Source organism: Myotis yumanensis, unplaced genomic scaffold (genome assembly GCF_028538775.1).
Source record: "Myotis yumanensis isolate MYYU_CA2020_CCGP unplaced genomic scaffold, mMyoYum1.0.hap1 SCAF_24, whole genome shotgun sequence".
NCBI classification, from domain to species: domain Eukaryota; kingdom Metazoa; phylum Chordata; class Mammalia; order Chiroptera; family Vespertilionidae; genus Myotis; species Myotis yumanensis.
Window position 1 is genome coordinate 6489155 of NW_027223775.1, and position 17227 is coordinate 6506381.

The following is a 17227-nucleotide window of genomic DNA, read 5'->3' on the forward strand; positions in this document are numbered from 1 at the left end:
GTGTCTCTCTCACTCTCCCTTCCTTTTCTTTCTTCCTTCCACTCTCTCTTTAGAAAGAAATCAATGGAAAAAATATCCTCTTATGAGGATAAAAAAAAAAATGTTAATACAAGGCATAATACTGGTCTTATTCAGGGAGTGTTTATAGATATTTAAAGAAAACATAGGCCTGGCCTGCTGCCTCAGTTGGTTTAGGATTGTACCATACACCCAAAGGTTGTGGGTTCAATTCCTGGTCAGAGAATACAGGCAGTCCTCGGGTTACTTTGGACTTAACGTATGTCATTTAGTGGTTACATTGCCATCTCCCATTTATTTATTAAAAAAAATAAAATTCCATCATTTCGACATATGTAGATATGTGCTTTGTTTTTTATTATTTACCACAAGTAAAGGTCAGGAATTGTTATCTTTCTTTTAATTTTTTTTTTACTGTTTCACTTCATTACTGCTGCGTATGTGCTCCATGTGCGTAACGTAGGTGCTTATGTAGGTGGGTTACAAGTTACGGCGAAAATCACGTTACATCACGCCATACGAATGGATGGATCTCCAATGTAACCGGAGGACCTACTGTATATTTAGGTTGCAGGTTCAATCTATGGTCTAGGTGTGTATGGGAGGGAACCAATCAATGTTTCTCTCTTTCTGTTTAACCTCCTTCCTCTCTCTAAAATCAATAAACATATTCTCAGGTGGGGCTTAAAAAAACAAAACAAAAATACATGGTCCTCATGACTTAATTATTAATAATACTTCGGAGAACTGAAAGGTTATTGGTATTTATCTCTTCTATTCCTTTATTCCATTCTATCCTAACATAATTTTTTATTATATAACTGAATGTAAGGTACAAAGACTGAATTAACTTCATAGCAGCGGTCATCTCCCACTGGTGGTCTGTGAGGTCCAAAAGTTTGACGACTGCCGCAATATAGTAATAATACCATAAAACTTAAAATTCTCATATAATTATGAATTATTAAAAGCGTTTTTAAAAATAATATTCCTTACATATTTATTTCTTTTTAAAATGTACAAAAGCCAAAAAAAGAGTATGTAAGAGCAAACAAAACAGCTCATCTTTTTTTTTTTTTTTTTTTTTAGCTGAGTAGAGTTATATAGCTGTTTTCTCCATGACTCTTCTGTGCTGCTGCTCAGGTTTATGCAGTTATGAGGTAGAGTGAGTGTGTTTTGCTGTAGGTAAGGCACATTTCCATTACTTCCACTTCCTGTTACCTAATTATTGCCTACCAAAATAGTGTCTGCACTCCCTAGTGTTTTTGGTGTGCCACAAGGAGCACAGCCTGCAGAAAAAGGTCCATTGGACAAAGGTTTTTCAAAACAAGCAGAGTAAACTTCAAGCTGAGAGACACTACATACTCTCAGCAGAGAATATGGTTGCTGGATAGAGACAGAATTTGCAGGCACAGAAGAATCAGTTATTAGCAAATAAGGAAATCCAGTAGTTTGTCTCAAGTTCAACAACAAAAAATAAAACCTGCTTTGTGTGACTCTGAGAATATGTTATCAATACACATCTAACTTAGTATAACATTAAATCTCTCTAGATTAAAAAATATACATTTTAAAAATGACACCTAATGTTCATATGGGTAAAGTAGAAGTCTTTTTAATTCTTTAAAGAAAACTTTATTAAAGGTATAAGGACAAAAAAAGCACTTGAAAATTATAAAAAGCAGTATACAGATCTTATTTTTCATCATTAGAGTGGACTTGAAATTTCCATTCTATTACATGTATGCCAAATCTTTGCTATCAAACGATCCTTTAAATAGCTCCACCTCAGTCTGGGTAATTGTTTATTATAAAATAATAAAAATAAGTCTATAGAATGTGCCTGAAATGTTATGCAAATAAAGAGCAAAATACCAGTGTTTTGTTCTAAATTTATTTATGTCTATTTAAAAGAAAAATCTGTTTATTAGTATTTAAATTCAGATATATAAATTCTATTGAATATATGTAGAAAGTTGAGCATTAAAAATACTCTAACATTTTAGTCCAGAAAAACAATTAACATGATAACAAATACTGGAATAAAAATGGTATACATACTTGTTGCATTGAAACAAAATGATTTTCCAACTGTTCCAGCATCAGCTTCTGTGCTGGATTTAAATTATCTTTATTTGCATGTAGTTGTTCCAAGTGCTAATAAAATGAAAAAGAATACAAAGTTAAATCTAAGAAATAAGACACTCTCAAATAACCTATCACTGAAAAGACTATAAACTCAGAACCTTTGTGTGATCAATAATAATGATTTCTAACCAAAACTAATTAATGCAAAGATTAAGTTCTTTGAGGAAAATGGTAAAAACCATAAATTCATCTGAAAGTTATTTATGTTTTTAGTTAAATATATTTCGCAGAGAAGAAATTACAATCTTTTTGTTATTGTTATTAATCCTCACCTGAGGACATTTTCTCATTGATTCTTAGAGAGTGGAAGGAAGGGGGAGAGACAGAGAGAGACACATTGATTGATTGCCTTCTGCACACACTCCAAGCTTATAACCTAGTATAACCTTGACCGGAAATGAACCCAGGATCCTTCATTCCATGGGCCAATGCTCTATCCAGTAAGCCAAATTGGCTAGAGCAAGAAATTACAATCTTAATAAAGCTATTTAACCTTATAATGTACTAGAGGCCCGATGTATGAAATTCTTTCACTGGGGGTGGGTGGGAGGAGAAGGGGGTGGGGCGAAGGCACCTCAGCCTGGCCTGCGCCCTCTGGAAGTCCAGGAGCCCTTGGGGGATGTCTGACTGGTGTGAAGGCAGGAGATGCTCCTACCACAGCAGCTGCACTCGCCAGCTGTGAGCCGGCTTCTGGCGCACTGACCATCAGGGGACAGCTCCTGCATTGAGTGTCTGCCCCTTGGTAGTCAGTCCATATCATAGTGACCGGTTGTTCCGCCATTCAGTTGATTTGCACATTAGCCTTTTATTATACAGTATTATAGCAAAGCAGTTTAAAAGCAACATTATTTGTAGAAGAAATATTGTAAATGACCAAAGTGCAAAAATAGGAATCTAGTTAAATCAACAGCAGTTTACATGGAGGAAAAAAGTAATATCTATACTAATAAAAGGGTAATATGCTAATTAGACCGGATGTCTTCCGAAAGACCTTACAGACGTCCTTCCTGACAAAGCCAGCCTGGGAGAAGCTGCCTGTCCCCAGTCCCAAGACCTTGTGACTGCGGCCCAGGTGAAGCTGCCCTACCCCCGGAACCGGCGTCTGCGAAGCTGCCCTGACCCGGTCCCAGGCACCCGTAGCTGAGGCCCTGGGCTGGAGAGTTCCATGAGAACAGGGCCTGGCAGGAGCACAAACTCTATAATAGGCAGCCCTCACTTTAAGAAATTAATTCATCAGGTGGTTGGGAAGCAGGCAGGCTTACAACAGCAAGGCAAAGCCGTCCCACCACAAGTCCCAGGCACCTCTGCCTGCAGCCTGGGCAAAGCTAGCCCAGGTCCCAAGTGCCTGCAGCCAGCCAGAGGGAAGAAAGCCCAGGTCCCAGGTGCAGGGCCGAGGCAGAGGTAGTTGGGGCAATCAGGCCGGCAGGGGAGCAGTTAGGGGTGATCAGGCAGGGAGGCAGAGGTGGTTCCGGGCGATTAGGCAGGCAAGTCATTAAGAACCAGCAGTTCCGGTTTGCGAGAGGTATGTCCAACTGCCGGTTTTGGCCCTGTGGGATCAGGACTAAACCAGCAGTCAGACATCCCCCAAGAGGTACCAGATTGGAGAGGGTGCAGGCAAGGCTGAGGGACAACCCTGTGCACGAATTTGTATACTGGGCCTCTAGTCCTATCCTATATAATAAAAGGCTAATATGCAAATTGACCCACCAAGAGTGTGACCAACAGGTAGTTTGATTGCTCACTATGACATGCGCTGACCACCACAGGGTGGCCGGGAAGGAAGGCCCCGGCCGGCTTTGATTGCCAGCCAGGCCTAGGGACCCTACCTGTGCTTGAATTTTGTGCACTGGTACTCTAGTGTAGCTATAAAAGAACAAAGAAGTAGTAAGATAGACAAAAAAGATCTGGAAGATACATAGATCTTTCAAAGTCATGAATACTAATATATATAACATTCTACCTACATTTACTGTACAACAAAGATAGGAAAGGATCTATAATACAAGCATTTTTTCTTGGACATGTACAATATTATCTATAAAAATAAAAACACAAAAGAAGTTATTTACATTGATTATTGGAAGGAAAGGGATATTAAGTGTCTAAAGGAAGGAACTGTAAGGAGCCTTTAAGTGGTATACCCATCTTCTATTAATTTTTACATTTTAAACACATGAGTGGATTAATTCATTAAAAGAATTAAAAAACAAAACAAAATTATAAACTCTGCAGGTGTTTGTTTTTTTTTGGTGTTGTTTTTTTTTGGCCTGAAAAATATGGGTTCATTATGCTTATTGCCATTTAAAATGGAATGGCTATATTAGTATCTAAAAATATCTGAAAGGATTCCTACTACTTTAAATAGGGCAAAAACTATTGATAGAATATTTCATATCTATAATTTCTGTAATTGCAAATACCATGCATTAGCCTGTTGCGATATAGTTAAGTGTGTGAAACAGTCTGACCACTGGTGGAGTTCTCAGAACTATTCTGGAAAAAATTTAATTCTGAAAAATATATGGTTGAATTCAAACTCTAACTGTAATGAGTATTGAGAAATCATAAGACTAAGAACTGGAGAATTTTTATACATAGGACTTCTGTTTTAAAATCATTTAAAAATAATTTTAAGTGAATAATCAAATTAGAAACCTATGAATTTAACTTAGTCCACCTTAAAAAGTCTCTACTAAATAATGGTTGGAAAAACTAACATGGTGTTTCATTATCTACAAAATTTAATGTATTACAATGTTAGAATGTGGTGGAAAAACGAGTATTAATTTCGTAAAAGCAGGAAAATGAGTAAAATGATTTGATGAACATAAAGCTCTTGTATTTAAATAATACTACAACTTCATGTCAGAATATACTGCCAATAACCAAAGAACTTTTCACCCTTGTATACAAGAAGTTTAAAATATAAGACAAGTAACTCTTCAGAACACTTAAAAACTTCATTTTAAAAAAATTCATTGATTTTAGAGAGAGAAGAGGATGAACAGGGAGAGGGAGAAGAAAAGGAAGATGGAGATGGAGAGGGAGAGAGAAACATCTATTTCTGTTCCACTTATTTAAGCATTCATTGATTGATTCCTGTATTTGCCCTGACCAGAGGTCAAACCAGGAATACTACCATATTGGGACAATGCTCTAACCAACTGAGTTACCTGACCAGGGAAAAAGCTTCATTTTTGATTGGGAATTTTCATTTCTCTAAAATTTACATATACCTTTATTGGACTAGATGTTCTTTTCTTCTTGACAGGACTGGACAGGCCATCAACTTGGCTAGAAGGAATCATTTGTACTGGCAAGGGTTGCTGTAAAATTGGTGTTTGACTGAGGCCTAATACAGGTTCAGTTTTTGGATGATGAGTTTTAGAAGCCTAAGGATTATAGAAGACAAAAATACGGTTCTACATATTCATAATTCCTTCCTTCCAATTATAAAACTTTTTTTTAGCTACATTATTTCCAAAACTATGTGAACATCATGTAATAAAATTATTGAAAAACAAACTCAAATGAATCATCAATGGAGAATTGTGTACCTTCTATGGAAAAAGTTGTGTTTTTTTTTTCATTTAAACAAATCAGTATGATAGTCCCTTAAGAAATCCCTTCCAAAAGCATGAGAAACTTTAAGGTTTTAAAAGGTTATGTCAAGATTCCTCCCATATCAGAGGAAGTCATTATTTTTATCTAAAATCCCTTTCCAATTAAATTTGAAAGAGTTTTTTCAAAATGCCAATCCTGCTCTTAGTAATGTAACTTTGATCACCACAGACTGGAAAGAACCCTTAAAGCTGGGTACCTACAGAACATAACCCAACTTCTCACCTGCTGTGCTGTGTTCATGGCACCCTGCCTGGAAGTAAGCTCTGCAGGTATTGGTAGGCTCCATGCCTCCTCAATACTAGGAAGTAATTTAGTTTTATTCTGTAGACTACTTTGTGGAAGGTTACACAACTGAGCCTAGGAAAAATTATGTAGAAAGCAAATTTAACACAGGCCTACTAAAGTAAGTCCACTAACTCTTCCTGAATGTTACAGGTACTTATTTTTTAAAGAAAACATATTTTAATTGTGGGGTTTTAGATATATGCTAAGTATAAAGAGGGAGGCTAGGCTATACTTGGGTGAATCAGAACAAAGCTAAGTTCTGTTTTTCAGAATTCTCTTGAGTATTCTCTCATGAAATTTCAAGCAAAACTAAAAAAAAGTGTTCTTTTCTCTAAAATGTTAAAACAAATAAACTGAAAAATGATGCAAATTAATGTGCATCAAAAAACTTATGTGCAAAAAATATTTTAAATGCTACAAGCTTAACTAAAATAAAAAGTAAAATATCACAAAATATTAAAAATTATGAAAACAAATTATTGACATCAAAACAAAAATATACAAACTTCCCAGCCACCCTCTTTCTACCAGTTATCACACTAAAATGTGTCTTGTAAAACATGCTACTTAAAATTTTTACCTGAAGAAACTTAATTCTTCCTGCAAGTGTAGAGGTATTAGTGCAACTTTTGCATCTAGTTGCATTTAAGTAACATTTAATGGCATCCTGAGGTTGACTGCAGGATTCATAGAGAGTGCCAAGGTCCATCCAGGCTGCTGCATGCCCATGGTCTAATTGTACAGCACAAATATATGCCTGCAAAGCATCCATAGGCTGATTTTGCTGCTGATAGAGCACACTGGAAAGAGAAACAAAGAACAGGCAAACTGACTGGGTATAACATTATACTTTATGTATTTCAGTCTATTTATGTATCTATTGAAATGCTGTTACTCTTATGTGCACAAGCCTTACCCAATTGAACACCATGTATCTGCACTTGCTTCTGATTTATCAATAGACTGCCTGTAAGATATAAAGGCATCCTGAACTTTCCCAATACTTGAATAGCACCTGTAAAGGGAAAAGAGGAGACATATATATATAAAAATAGAGAAAATCAGATAGCCATAAACATATATATGAAGTATTCCACTAAAAATTAAAGCAACATTTATTTGTCAAAATGACATATATGGAAAGGAAAAAGATTAATAAGCTAATATCTAGACAATACACATATCCTATATAATAATCCTATATAATGAAAGGGTAATATGCAAATTGACCCTAATGGGGAACAACTGGTCGTTATGACATGCAATGACCACCAGGGGGCAGACGCTCAATGCAGGTGCTGCCCCCTGGTAGTCAGTCAGTTTCCACAGGGGGAGCACCGCTCAGCCAGAAGCCAGCTCTTGGCTGGTCAATGCACGGCAGAAGGCGGGATAGGCTCCCACACTGCAGCAGCACTAAGGATGTCCCACTGATGGCTTATGGCCCGCTCCTCGCAGGGAGGAGGCTTGGCCCAAGCCGTTAGTCGGACATCCCCCGAGGGTTCCCTGGCTGCCAGAAGGATGTTTGACTACCAGCTCCGGCCCAATCCCCTGGTGAGCAGGCCTAAGCTGACAGGTGGACATCCACCCAAGGGGTTCCAGACTTCAAGAGGGTGCAGGACAGGCTGAGGGACACCCCCAAGTGCACAAATTTTCGTGCACCTGGCCTCTAGTATTAGCTGAATGGCCAGATTATTATGACCACCCCATCAGTACTTTGTTGGGCCACCTTTTGCTTTCAGTACTGCTGCAATTGTTCTTGGCATTGACTCCATGAGACGTTGAAAGGTGATGCGAGGAATCTGACACCATGCCTGATGAATAGCACTGTCCAGTTCTGTGAGATTTGATGGTTGTGGTACCAGCTGCCTGATGGCTCTTTTAACTTCGTCCCACAAATGCTCAATTGGGTTGAGATCTGGTGATTGTGGGGGCCACCTAAGCAAGGTAGAGTGTCTCCCTCATGTTCTTGAAACCACTCCTGCACAATACCAGCACTATGGCATGGCACATTGTCTTGTTGGAAGAAGCCATCTCCATTGGGATACGCCATCAACATGGTAGGATGAACTTGATCAGCAATGATACTTAGGTATGTTGTGCTATTCAGATGTTGTTCCACACGAATTAAAAGGCCCAAATCATGCCAGGAAAACATGCCCCAAACCATAACTGTGCCCCCACCAGCTTGAAGGGTGCATGCTTTCATACTGTTTCCATCAAAATCTCACTCTGCCAACTGCATGATGCAACTGGAAACGTGATTCATCGGATCACATGACTTTTTTCTAATGCTCGACTGTCTAATCCTTGTGTTCCTGTGCAAATTGGAGACATTTTATAATGGTAACTGCAGACAGCAAAAGTGTTCGAACAGGCCTTCGGCTTCCATATCCCATACAATGGAGTGTATGGCTAATTTGCCTATAAACGTCAGGTGGTCATAGTAATCTGGCCACTCAGTGTATATGTCCACATTATAATTTGCTTTTAAATGAACTCTCTTATTATATTAATGAACTTTATTATATTACATTGTATTAATGAACTTTATTGAAACCATCATAGCCCAAATGTGTTCAATACAATAATATTTGCAGTTAAACACACAGAGCTCTATTTATGCAATTTGAACTAAGATTTCCTACATAATAAGAATATAGAGCTAAAAAAACAAACAGAAACTAATTTTGATTTAGCAGATCTGAATTTTCATTTCTGAACTTCCAACTCTCAGAACATTGGTTAATTCATGAAAAGTAAAAAACTGAGATAGTTAATGTTATTAAGTTAATATAAAACATATAAATATCTAATTCAATAGGTATTATAAATAATTTATAAAAATTTAATTCTAGTTTTAAAAAGCATTTGTACAGGTATTAAGAGGAAGGCCAGAATGTGGTGGTTTTATCAATCAAATAACCACACAAAAATACAAAATTACATATATATTGTGTGTGTAAAAGAATGATTGTTCTATTTGTCAACTATTAAGAAATAAAACTGAATTTATCATAAAAATATCCATAATTAGTTCTCTTTGTCCTTAACATTATTTTAAAGATGCAGGAATAGAGTGTGTGTGTTTCCATAAAACTATTTGTATACTTTTACTTTTTATGGCATTAGATGATAGAAAATAGCAATAAAAGAAAAGTTTTAATATCTTGAATTGTATAGCAACTATAAGTTGGGCACTATAATTAATTGTTGAAATTTTGGTAATCCAATTAGCAGAAATAGTTGAGAACCACAGATTAAGCAGAAAACAGGACAGAAGGCATTTCACATAGGTTTGAATATTAGAAGCAAAACTTGCCTGTGTATAAACTGATAATTTTAGATCAAATTGTGGTCTACTTGAGGCTTGTCTTTTCAAAAAGGTAAGTGGCATAACAAAGCACTTTACAGAAACAATTTTATAACAACGTATAATGAAAAATTAAGGGATTGAAGTGAAAATAAATTTCAGATAAAACTACAAAGCTGATACACTTGAGCCAGGACTAGAATGGAAATAATGAAAATTATATGAAAGAATAACACCAAATTACTGATAAAGACTCAATGATTTAATTAGATTTGAGGAAATTTGTTTTTAAATGTGCTCTGTATTTTTTAAAAAATCAGTCAATGTCAAAACAAAATAATAAAAAAGTAACTGCTTTGAGAAAGAACATGAGTGATGTTTTAAAAGGATGCTGATTGAGATGTATGGCATTGACTTTTATAATATTCAGTAAAAAGAAGAGTAAAATTTAGGTTCAGACATCTTAAGAGTTAGATATTTTAATTTAGAATTCACCCATATGACAGAGTGGTTTAAAGGTGCACATAAGAGAAGGAAAGAAGTAAACCTTAAGGTGGCTAATTTGTGGGTTGGGAGATAAAAGAATGGCAGCACAAAATAGAAAGCAAATTCAAAGTGTGAAAACAATCTATGTGCCTGCAGTGATACAAACAAGAATAGATAAGAAACAATATAATAACAGAAAAATATTTTATTAACAAAACCAAATTTCAGATTGTTATACAAATCTTCCTAAATGCTAAGAGGAATAAGTAATTTCTGAAACCAACATTTTCACATTCAAATTTTAAATTGTCCAAAGAGAAAGTCAATGTGTCTAATATTGGGATACCAATATTTGGGATTTCATCACCAGATACTTTTCTTCTAACACAATTTATCCAGCTTCCCCTGAGTTTGGCTTATCTAATGGAAGTAGCAAACTGAGTAAACTGGGTTCTATGTCTTTCTGGGACACAAATTCGCTATGTGAACTTGAAAACATTTTTTATTTTTGGACCCACTCCTCTCATCTGTAAAATGGGAGGGTGAACTAAGGTGCTGCCTGATCATTCCCAATTCTAACAGTTCTGTGACTGTGGGATGTTGTGAGAGGTCATAGCTACCTTCACAATTAAACACTTTAACAGCTGATAGCTCAATATGGAACATAAAATGTATTTTAATAAAAAGTGACTTTATTATTATTCAAAAAGTGTGTATATACTTTTGGGGAACACCCTATATGCAATATCAATATGCAATAGAGAGCTGAATGCAGAAGTAAGAAGTTTCTCCAATACTAGGGATATCAAATCCCAATCAATTGTATTAACATTGAAATCTTTATTTGGAAACTTAATAAGTTCTAAAATATAACTTTTTGACAAACTTGATTTTCTATAACAATAAAACAATATAGTAAAAGGCAGTAGATGAGAGTAAGAAAAAAATCATAAAAAAATATAACAGACTAAAAATAATTACTGTCTAAAATGATAATCCTGAACTCAGAAAAAGTATCTTCTATTTGAGAAATCAAAAGTTTTCTGTATATTCAGTAGTTACCTAACAAGATTAAAAATAAAAGCACATGTCATGTTTTAAATTCAGGTAATTATGAAAAGCCTTGCATAAAAGATTGCTATTCTCAAAGACATGAAAAAGTTTATCATTTCTAAACATACTTCATTGTATCTTGGACATACATAGCTGTGATTAAACAACAATTTTCCTTACATTATGTATATTATCTCAAGCTATCAATTTTAAATCTTTAGCCACAACGAATAAAATATCCAGATTCATATTCATTTAATCTACAGTGGTAGGAATGCTAACATATAAAACAATATAGCCACAATATGGAAGCAAAGTGTCCATCAATAGATGAGTAAAGTATAACTTATGCATACAATGTAATATTACTCAGCCATAAAAAAGAATGAAATGTTGTGATCTGTAATAACATGATGGAACTAGAGGATATTGTGCTTAGTGAAATAACACGGAGGAAGACAAGCTCCACATGATTTCATTTATATGTGGAATCTAAAAACAGTAACAACAACAGAAAGCAGAACAGATAAAAGCTTGTATATAAGTAGAGAACATTTTGAAAGTTGCCAGGTGGGAAGTAGTTTGGGAGAATGGGAGAAAAAGGTGAAAGGATTCAAAAGTACATATTGTAATAACTATGTATGGTGTCATATCGCCTCTAGATTGATATAACTTTGTAAGTTATATAAATGTCTAATCATGGGCATTGTATACCTGAAACTAATAAAATAGCGTATGTCAACTGTAATTTAAATATATATATTTTTTAAAGAATTCTATTGAAAGTAGCTAACTTCATGATTAATAAATTTTTTAAAGTATTGTAATAATTGCCCTCGAATATATAAAATTTAAAAGATACTTAAATTTACAAAATTTAAAAAATAACACATCTAAAGTTAACTCAAAAACTAAATTTCAATTACACTTCATCATAAACTTCCACATAGTTTTTAATGAACTATTCTTTTTTTTTTTAAATTGGAGCAAAATGTACAATTAAAGCACTACAATTGAATTAAGTTTATAACCTTGAATAAAGGTCTGACAGATATAATCCAAATAAAAACTGAGATCTCGGACTGTTAAGTGAACTTTTCTATAGGATACTGATAATCATCAGGCAGAATAAAAATAATCAATAAAAATGAATACATTAAAAATGACAGAAATCGGGGGATACACAATTTAAATGCTGAATAAAAAAATATCAATGATTACTATCCTCTAAGATTCTTTAAAAAAAAAATTCTTTAAAACTTTTAAAAACTAATTATTGCTCATTTTTAATGAAAAATGAGCAAAATTCAAATCACATGAACACAATGTGAAAACAGAAATAAGCAAAATAATTTTTCAGTAAAAGCACCACATTTAAGAGACCCAGTTTTATCTCCCAAGACTTTTTGCTATATTGTATTTTAAATAAAATGTTACTGACCAGGTTATATTACATGATCTAACAATTTGGATTTTAAGTCAACTTTAAGCAGTATAATCCAAGTGTCTGGTCTTACCTCCCAAGGAAATACCAACACTGGCCAGAATTAGGATCTGCTTCCAATGATTTTTGGAGATACTGAATTGCATAACTTTCCTTGGTGGCTTTGTCTCCCAGTAGATCCACATTATGATGCATCCATCCTATAATTTAAAAATTATAACCATTTACCCATAATTCAACTATCCTATGAGCTTTAAAAATAGAAGAACACCAATTATAATACTCTTTCAGTACATTTTTATTTACCTTTGATCAAACTTCCCAAATTTCACAGGTAAAGATACAACCAAAGCTACCAAGGTCTTGTAAAGAACAGAGAGAAAATTTAACTGATTTCAGGTACTGAATTGGCACTAAATAGATTAGAAACTAACTAGAAAAGTCCAATTATGAGCCAAATAATATAAACATGATTAATTTACTATACCTTTAAAGGCTGAAGTATTTTTGCCCTATCCAGTTTGCTCAGTGGTTAGAGCATCATCCGCGGACTGAAGGTTCACGGGTTCAATTCTGGTCAAGGACACATAACTCGGTTATAGGCTCTGACCCCCAACCTGATTGGGTTGCATGCAGAAGGCAACCAATTGATGTGTCTCTCTCACATGGATGTTTCTCTCTCTATCTCTCCCCGACCCCTTCCACTATCTCTAAAAATCAATGGCAAAAATATCTTCCATGAGGATTCACAAAACAACAACAAGGTTGAAGTATTTTTGAAAATCTAGCAAAGCAATATTTATTTCTATGGAATACATAACAACTTAGATAATCAAAGATAAATCACTGGTTATTTTCATTAACATTTCACCAACAATAAAAAGACCAAACAGGAAAACTCTAAAGCTATATTGAAATCTAAATGAAAAACAGGCTCAAAGCAGTCTAGTGCTTACAATTACAGCTACAAACACAATAAAAAGATTATGTTATGAAAAAAACGTTAATCATTTAGTACAAATAGAAACCAGTTTTTCACTTGTGAGTCAATTCAAGTATATTTTAATACCTTTGCAAAAATGCTACTGAGGCAAACTTTAATTATGTTTAATGTTATAAATAAAATAGTGTAATTATAAAAATACTCATATTATCACTCATAATTTTGATTAAAATTTAGAAATTATTTAATCAAGACCAAATAAAAACTAAAAGAAAAGCAAACAATACCAACCTAAATATTAAACCTAAAAATGATAACCAAAAATATGAATTACTTGGGAAAATCCTAAGTATAAAAATTACTTTGGACATCAAATCTTTCTCTTTTAATACATAAGAATATAATAAACTTATAAAACAAATATATTCTTTCATTTTTAGGTGAGATGTTTACATTTATTCATATCAGAAGCCACTTACTAGCTATGCAAATTATTTTAATTCAATTTAAAATAGAGTGCTAAACACACATATGCAAGTATTCAAACATCCTTCAGAAGGGAAAGTAGTAGGATATAAACTGAGAATTTAAAAGAATTAGCTGCACTGAAGTACTATATTTGGAATCACTTTGAGATTAACTGTGCTAGACGTTAGATGTAAATATCCCAATTCTGAACAGAAGAACACATTTATAACAGAGTATTCATTTTAAGTGCAATTTCAAAATAATGCATGTCACGATACTAAAACACAGAATTCTAAATAAATATTGACTTTTAAATTGGAAGTTAAAATTGTTTCCTTGCACCCCAAACTTTTCTAAATTAATGCAATATATAATAAAAAGTAAATTTTTATGTACCTAACTGTTGTAAAATAGTTGCTTTTACTTGTGCAGGTAGGTTTTCTGTCTGTAAAAGTTGTTCATAGGCTTCTTTTGCAAAATGATACTTCTTCTAAAGAGTAAAAAAAAAAAAAAAGAGGAATATTCATAGGAAAAGATGATAAACCTTTAAATAGAAATACTCTATATTGTAAAAAGGAACTGATGACTTGATTTAGTTAACTTTTCAAGTAATAAAATAAACTAACACTAATACATACTTCAAACTAGCTTGTATATAAATATTTAGGTAATAATAATTTAAGTTTCTATTATACTGAAACTGCTAACTTATTAACTGATTATTCTTTAAACCAGGACAGCCTTGTTTGGAATAACAGCTAATAAAATCAAAATATCCTTCCAAATAACAAGGTGTCAACAAAATCTATAATAATAAAAGCATAATAAGCTAATTAGACCGGATGTCCTTCCTAATGAAGCCATGATGGTGGGGGGCCGAGCTCCTTGCACAAATTTTGTGCATGGGGCCTCTAGTGACATTATAAAAATCTGCTGTATTCCTAAAGTTAGAAAATTCTTTCAACCTCATGTTATTTCACCGTCACAAAGCTATAGGTTTATTCTATCATCAAATATATACTTAGTCTAGAACAACTTTCAAAAATATGCACAAATTTTTAATAAGTAAATAGAGACACTGCTATTATCCTTTACAAATCTAAGACAAGAGAAGTAGTTAAATATCTTAATTTTGAAATACAATTGACTCTTGAACAAGGTAATGCTGACTCCTATGCAGTCAACAATCCATGTCGACTTCCAGGAGGGGGATGGGGACAGAGATAGAGAAAGAGATAAATATAGATAGTGAAACATCAATGTGAAAAGACACATCTATTGGTTGCCTTCCACATGTACCCCAACGAGGGCCAGGGATTGAACCTGCAAGCCAGGTACATGTCCTTAACCAGGAATCAAACCTGAGACCCTCCAGTCCAAAGGCCAGTGCTGTAAACACTTAAGTACACAAGCCAGGGCATGTTTTTATACAATAAATATGTTAAGAAACTCATAAAATATATTTACAGTACTATATGTATTTATTAAGAAAAAAAATCAATGTAAAGGACCTGCAAATCCAAAACTGCATTATTCAACAATTACATACTCTTTCTAAATATTATTAGAAAAAGATCTATGTTTTTAAAAAAATAACATTTTCTGTTGTTATGATCTAACAATGTTAGTATTTAAAGTACAGACAAATTTCTAAATGAGGCCAATGCCTACACTTATCTTTCAAAATTTTCTAAGGCTAAAATACATTATTGTTACTGTGATATGTTTAATTCCTCCAAACAAAAACATAAAATTATTTTATGTTTAAAACACATTTGGAAAACCAATGGCTTTAGGCATTTTTTAAAATTCTCACCCATAGATATGTTTTAATTGAGTTTTAGAGAGAGAAGAGAGGAAAAACACATTGATGTGAGAAACATCCATCAGTTGCCTCCCATATGCATCCCAATCTGGAATCAATCTTGCAACCAAAATGAGCTACTTTGGCTGGGCAGGGCTGGACATTTTTTAAAGAATGATAAATGGAGGATGAAATGTCATTTACGGATATGTGTATTAAATGGATAGAGTAATATACTTAATTCAAATACATATATCAATTGGGACTAAAAAAACCCTCAGTTTTTACTCTAAATGTGATAAATGGGGGGGAAAAAAACAAACAGCCCACTATTTTTTTATCTCTTTTCATATCTACCCTAATAAAATGGTAATATGCACATGATTGGGACTCCTTCACACATAAGACCAATCAGCAGGAGGCTGAGTGCACAGCAGGTGGGGGTAGGCGGGGACTTGCAGCTTTGGGGCCGAGGGCGGGGCTGCAGCGAAAGCCTTCGCACACCTGCGCCTGGGGTTCCTCAGCTTCATGCAGAGAGGCCTTGGGGTCCTGCAGCTCCTCCTGGTGCGGAAGCGGGACCCCCAGCTCCGGCCTACCTCTTTGAGGCCATGGAGGAGCCCCAGATGGGCGGGTGGGGCCTATGGATCGCAGAGCTCCTGCACTGTGACAGGGCATAGGCAAGGCTGCCCCCCTCCCCCACCCGCAAGTGCACGAATTTCGTGCACTGGGCTATTAGTATACACATACAAATACATAAGCACTCCACAATTTAAATAAAGATACCAACTCCAAAAAGATGGCAATGTACACAAGGTTAAATACTTCCCCACGCAAGCAAGTACATGCATACTAGTACACACCAGGAAATTTGCAGGATACAAAATTAACAACAAAAAAAGTTTTCTATACACTAAAAAGAATTAACAAAGAAAAATAATTCCACTATAAAAGTAATTTAAAAGAAAAATAAGTTTACCAAGGATGTTTCAGACTTGTAAAAACACCATAATTTCTATAACCATTCATCTGTAAATTGTTTGGTTTTTGGTGACAGCCATCTTAAATTTGAAGTGATCTCACATTTTGGAGATGTAAATGTCCCCACTGCATACATGGCTCATAGCCATGTTGAACTCCTCATATGAACTAATAGACTTTAATTAGTTTGGATACTTAACTCTACGCAGCTGCAACATGGAACACAAATTGGACATTGGCCCTTTGTAGGCTTTCTAGAATCCAACTGCATCTCTTTCAGGACTTAATGGGCAGGGACTTTGGAACCTGAGAAATATAACATTATGCCAATGAAGCCTTCTTCCATATCCCATCTTCCTAGGGGGTACTGCTAAAAATGCTTAATCGGTGCCTGAAGAACCACAACCTCACTCCCATGAAGGACCAGGGAGTTTAATTCTCTAGTAACAATCTCATTGTGTATTCTTGGGACCCTGTCAACTATCAGTTGACCATGCATATGTGGATTTACTTCTGGCTCTCTTATGCTCTGTTCTCTAAAGACTGATTTGGTTTTTTGTAGTCTTTTATAGTTCCATTTGAATTATAGAATTGTTTTTCTCTATATCTGTAAAAAACTATGCCATTAGAATTCAGACAGAAATTAACAAAATCTGTAAGCCATAG

General features: G+C 34.6%; 1 protein-coding gene across 7 annotated transcripts in view; it reads right to left on the reverse strand.

Annotated features, from left to right (window-relative positions):
* The window catches only part of LOC139000587 (lysine-specific demethylase 6A-like), a 266067-nt gene that overhangs the window by 87983 nt on the left and 160857 nt on the right, over positions 1 to 17227 (reverse strand). For 5 of the 7 annotated variants that reach the window (XM_070402728.1, XM_070402726.1, XM_070402732.1 and 2 more), the window contains 7 exons: positions 14176 to 14269; positions 12442 to 12568; positions 6992 to 7090; positions 6656 to 6875; positions 6013 to 6147; positions 5403 to 5558; positions 2080 to 2175 (listed from right to left, as the gene is read on the reverse strand). In XM_070402728.1, the coding sequence (XP_070258829.1) occupies positions 2080 to 2175; positions 5403 to 5558; positions 6013 to 6147; positions 6656 to 6875; positions 6992 to 7090; positions 12442 to 12568; positions 14176 to 14269 (927 nt within the window). Of the gene's footprint in view, positions 1 to 2079; positions 2176 to 5402; positions 5559 to 6012; positions 6148 to 6655; positions 6876 to 6991; positions 7091 to 12441; positions 12569 to 12855; positions 12932 to 14175; positions 14270 to 17227 lie in introns of those variants that run through there. The other 2 variants (XM_070402730.1, XM_070402727.1) reach the window with 2 other exon arrangements.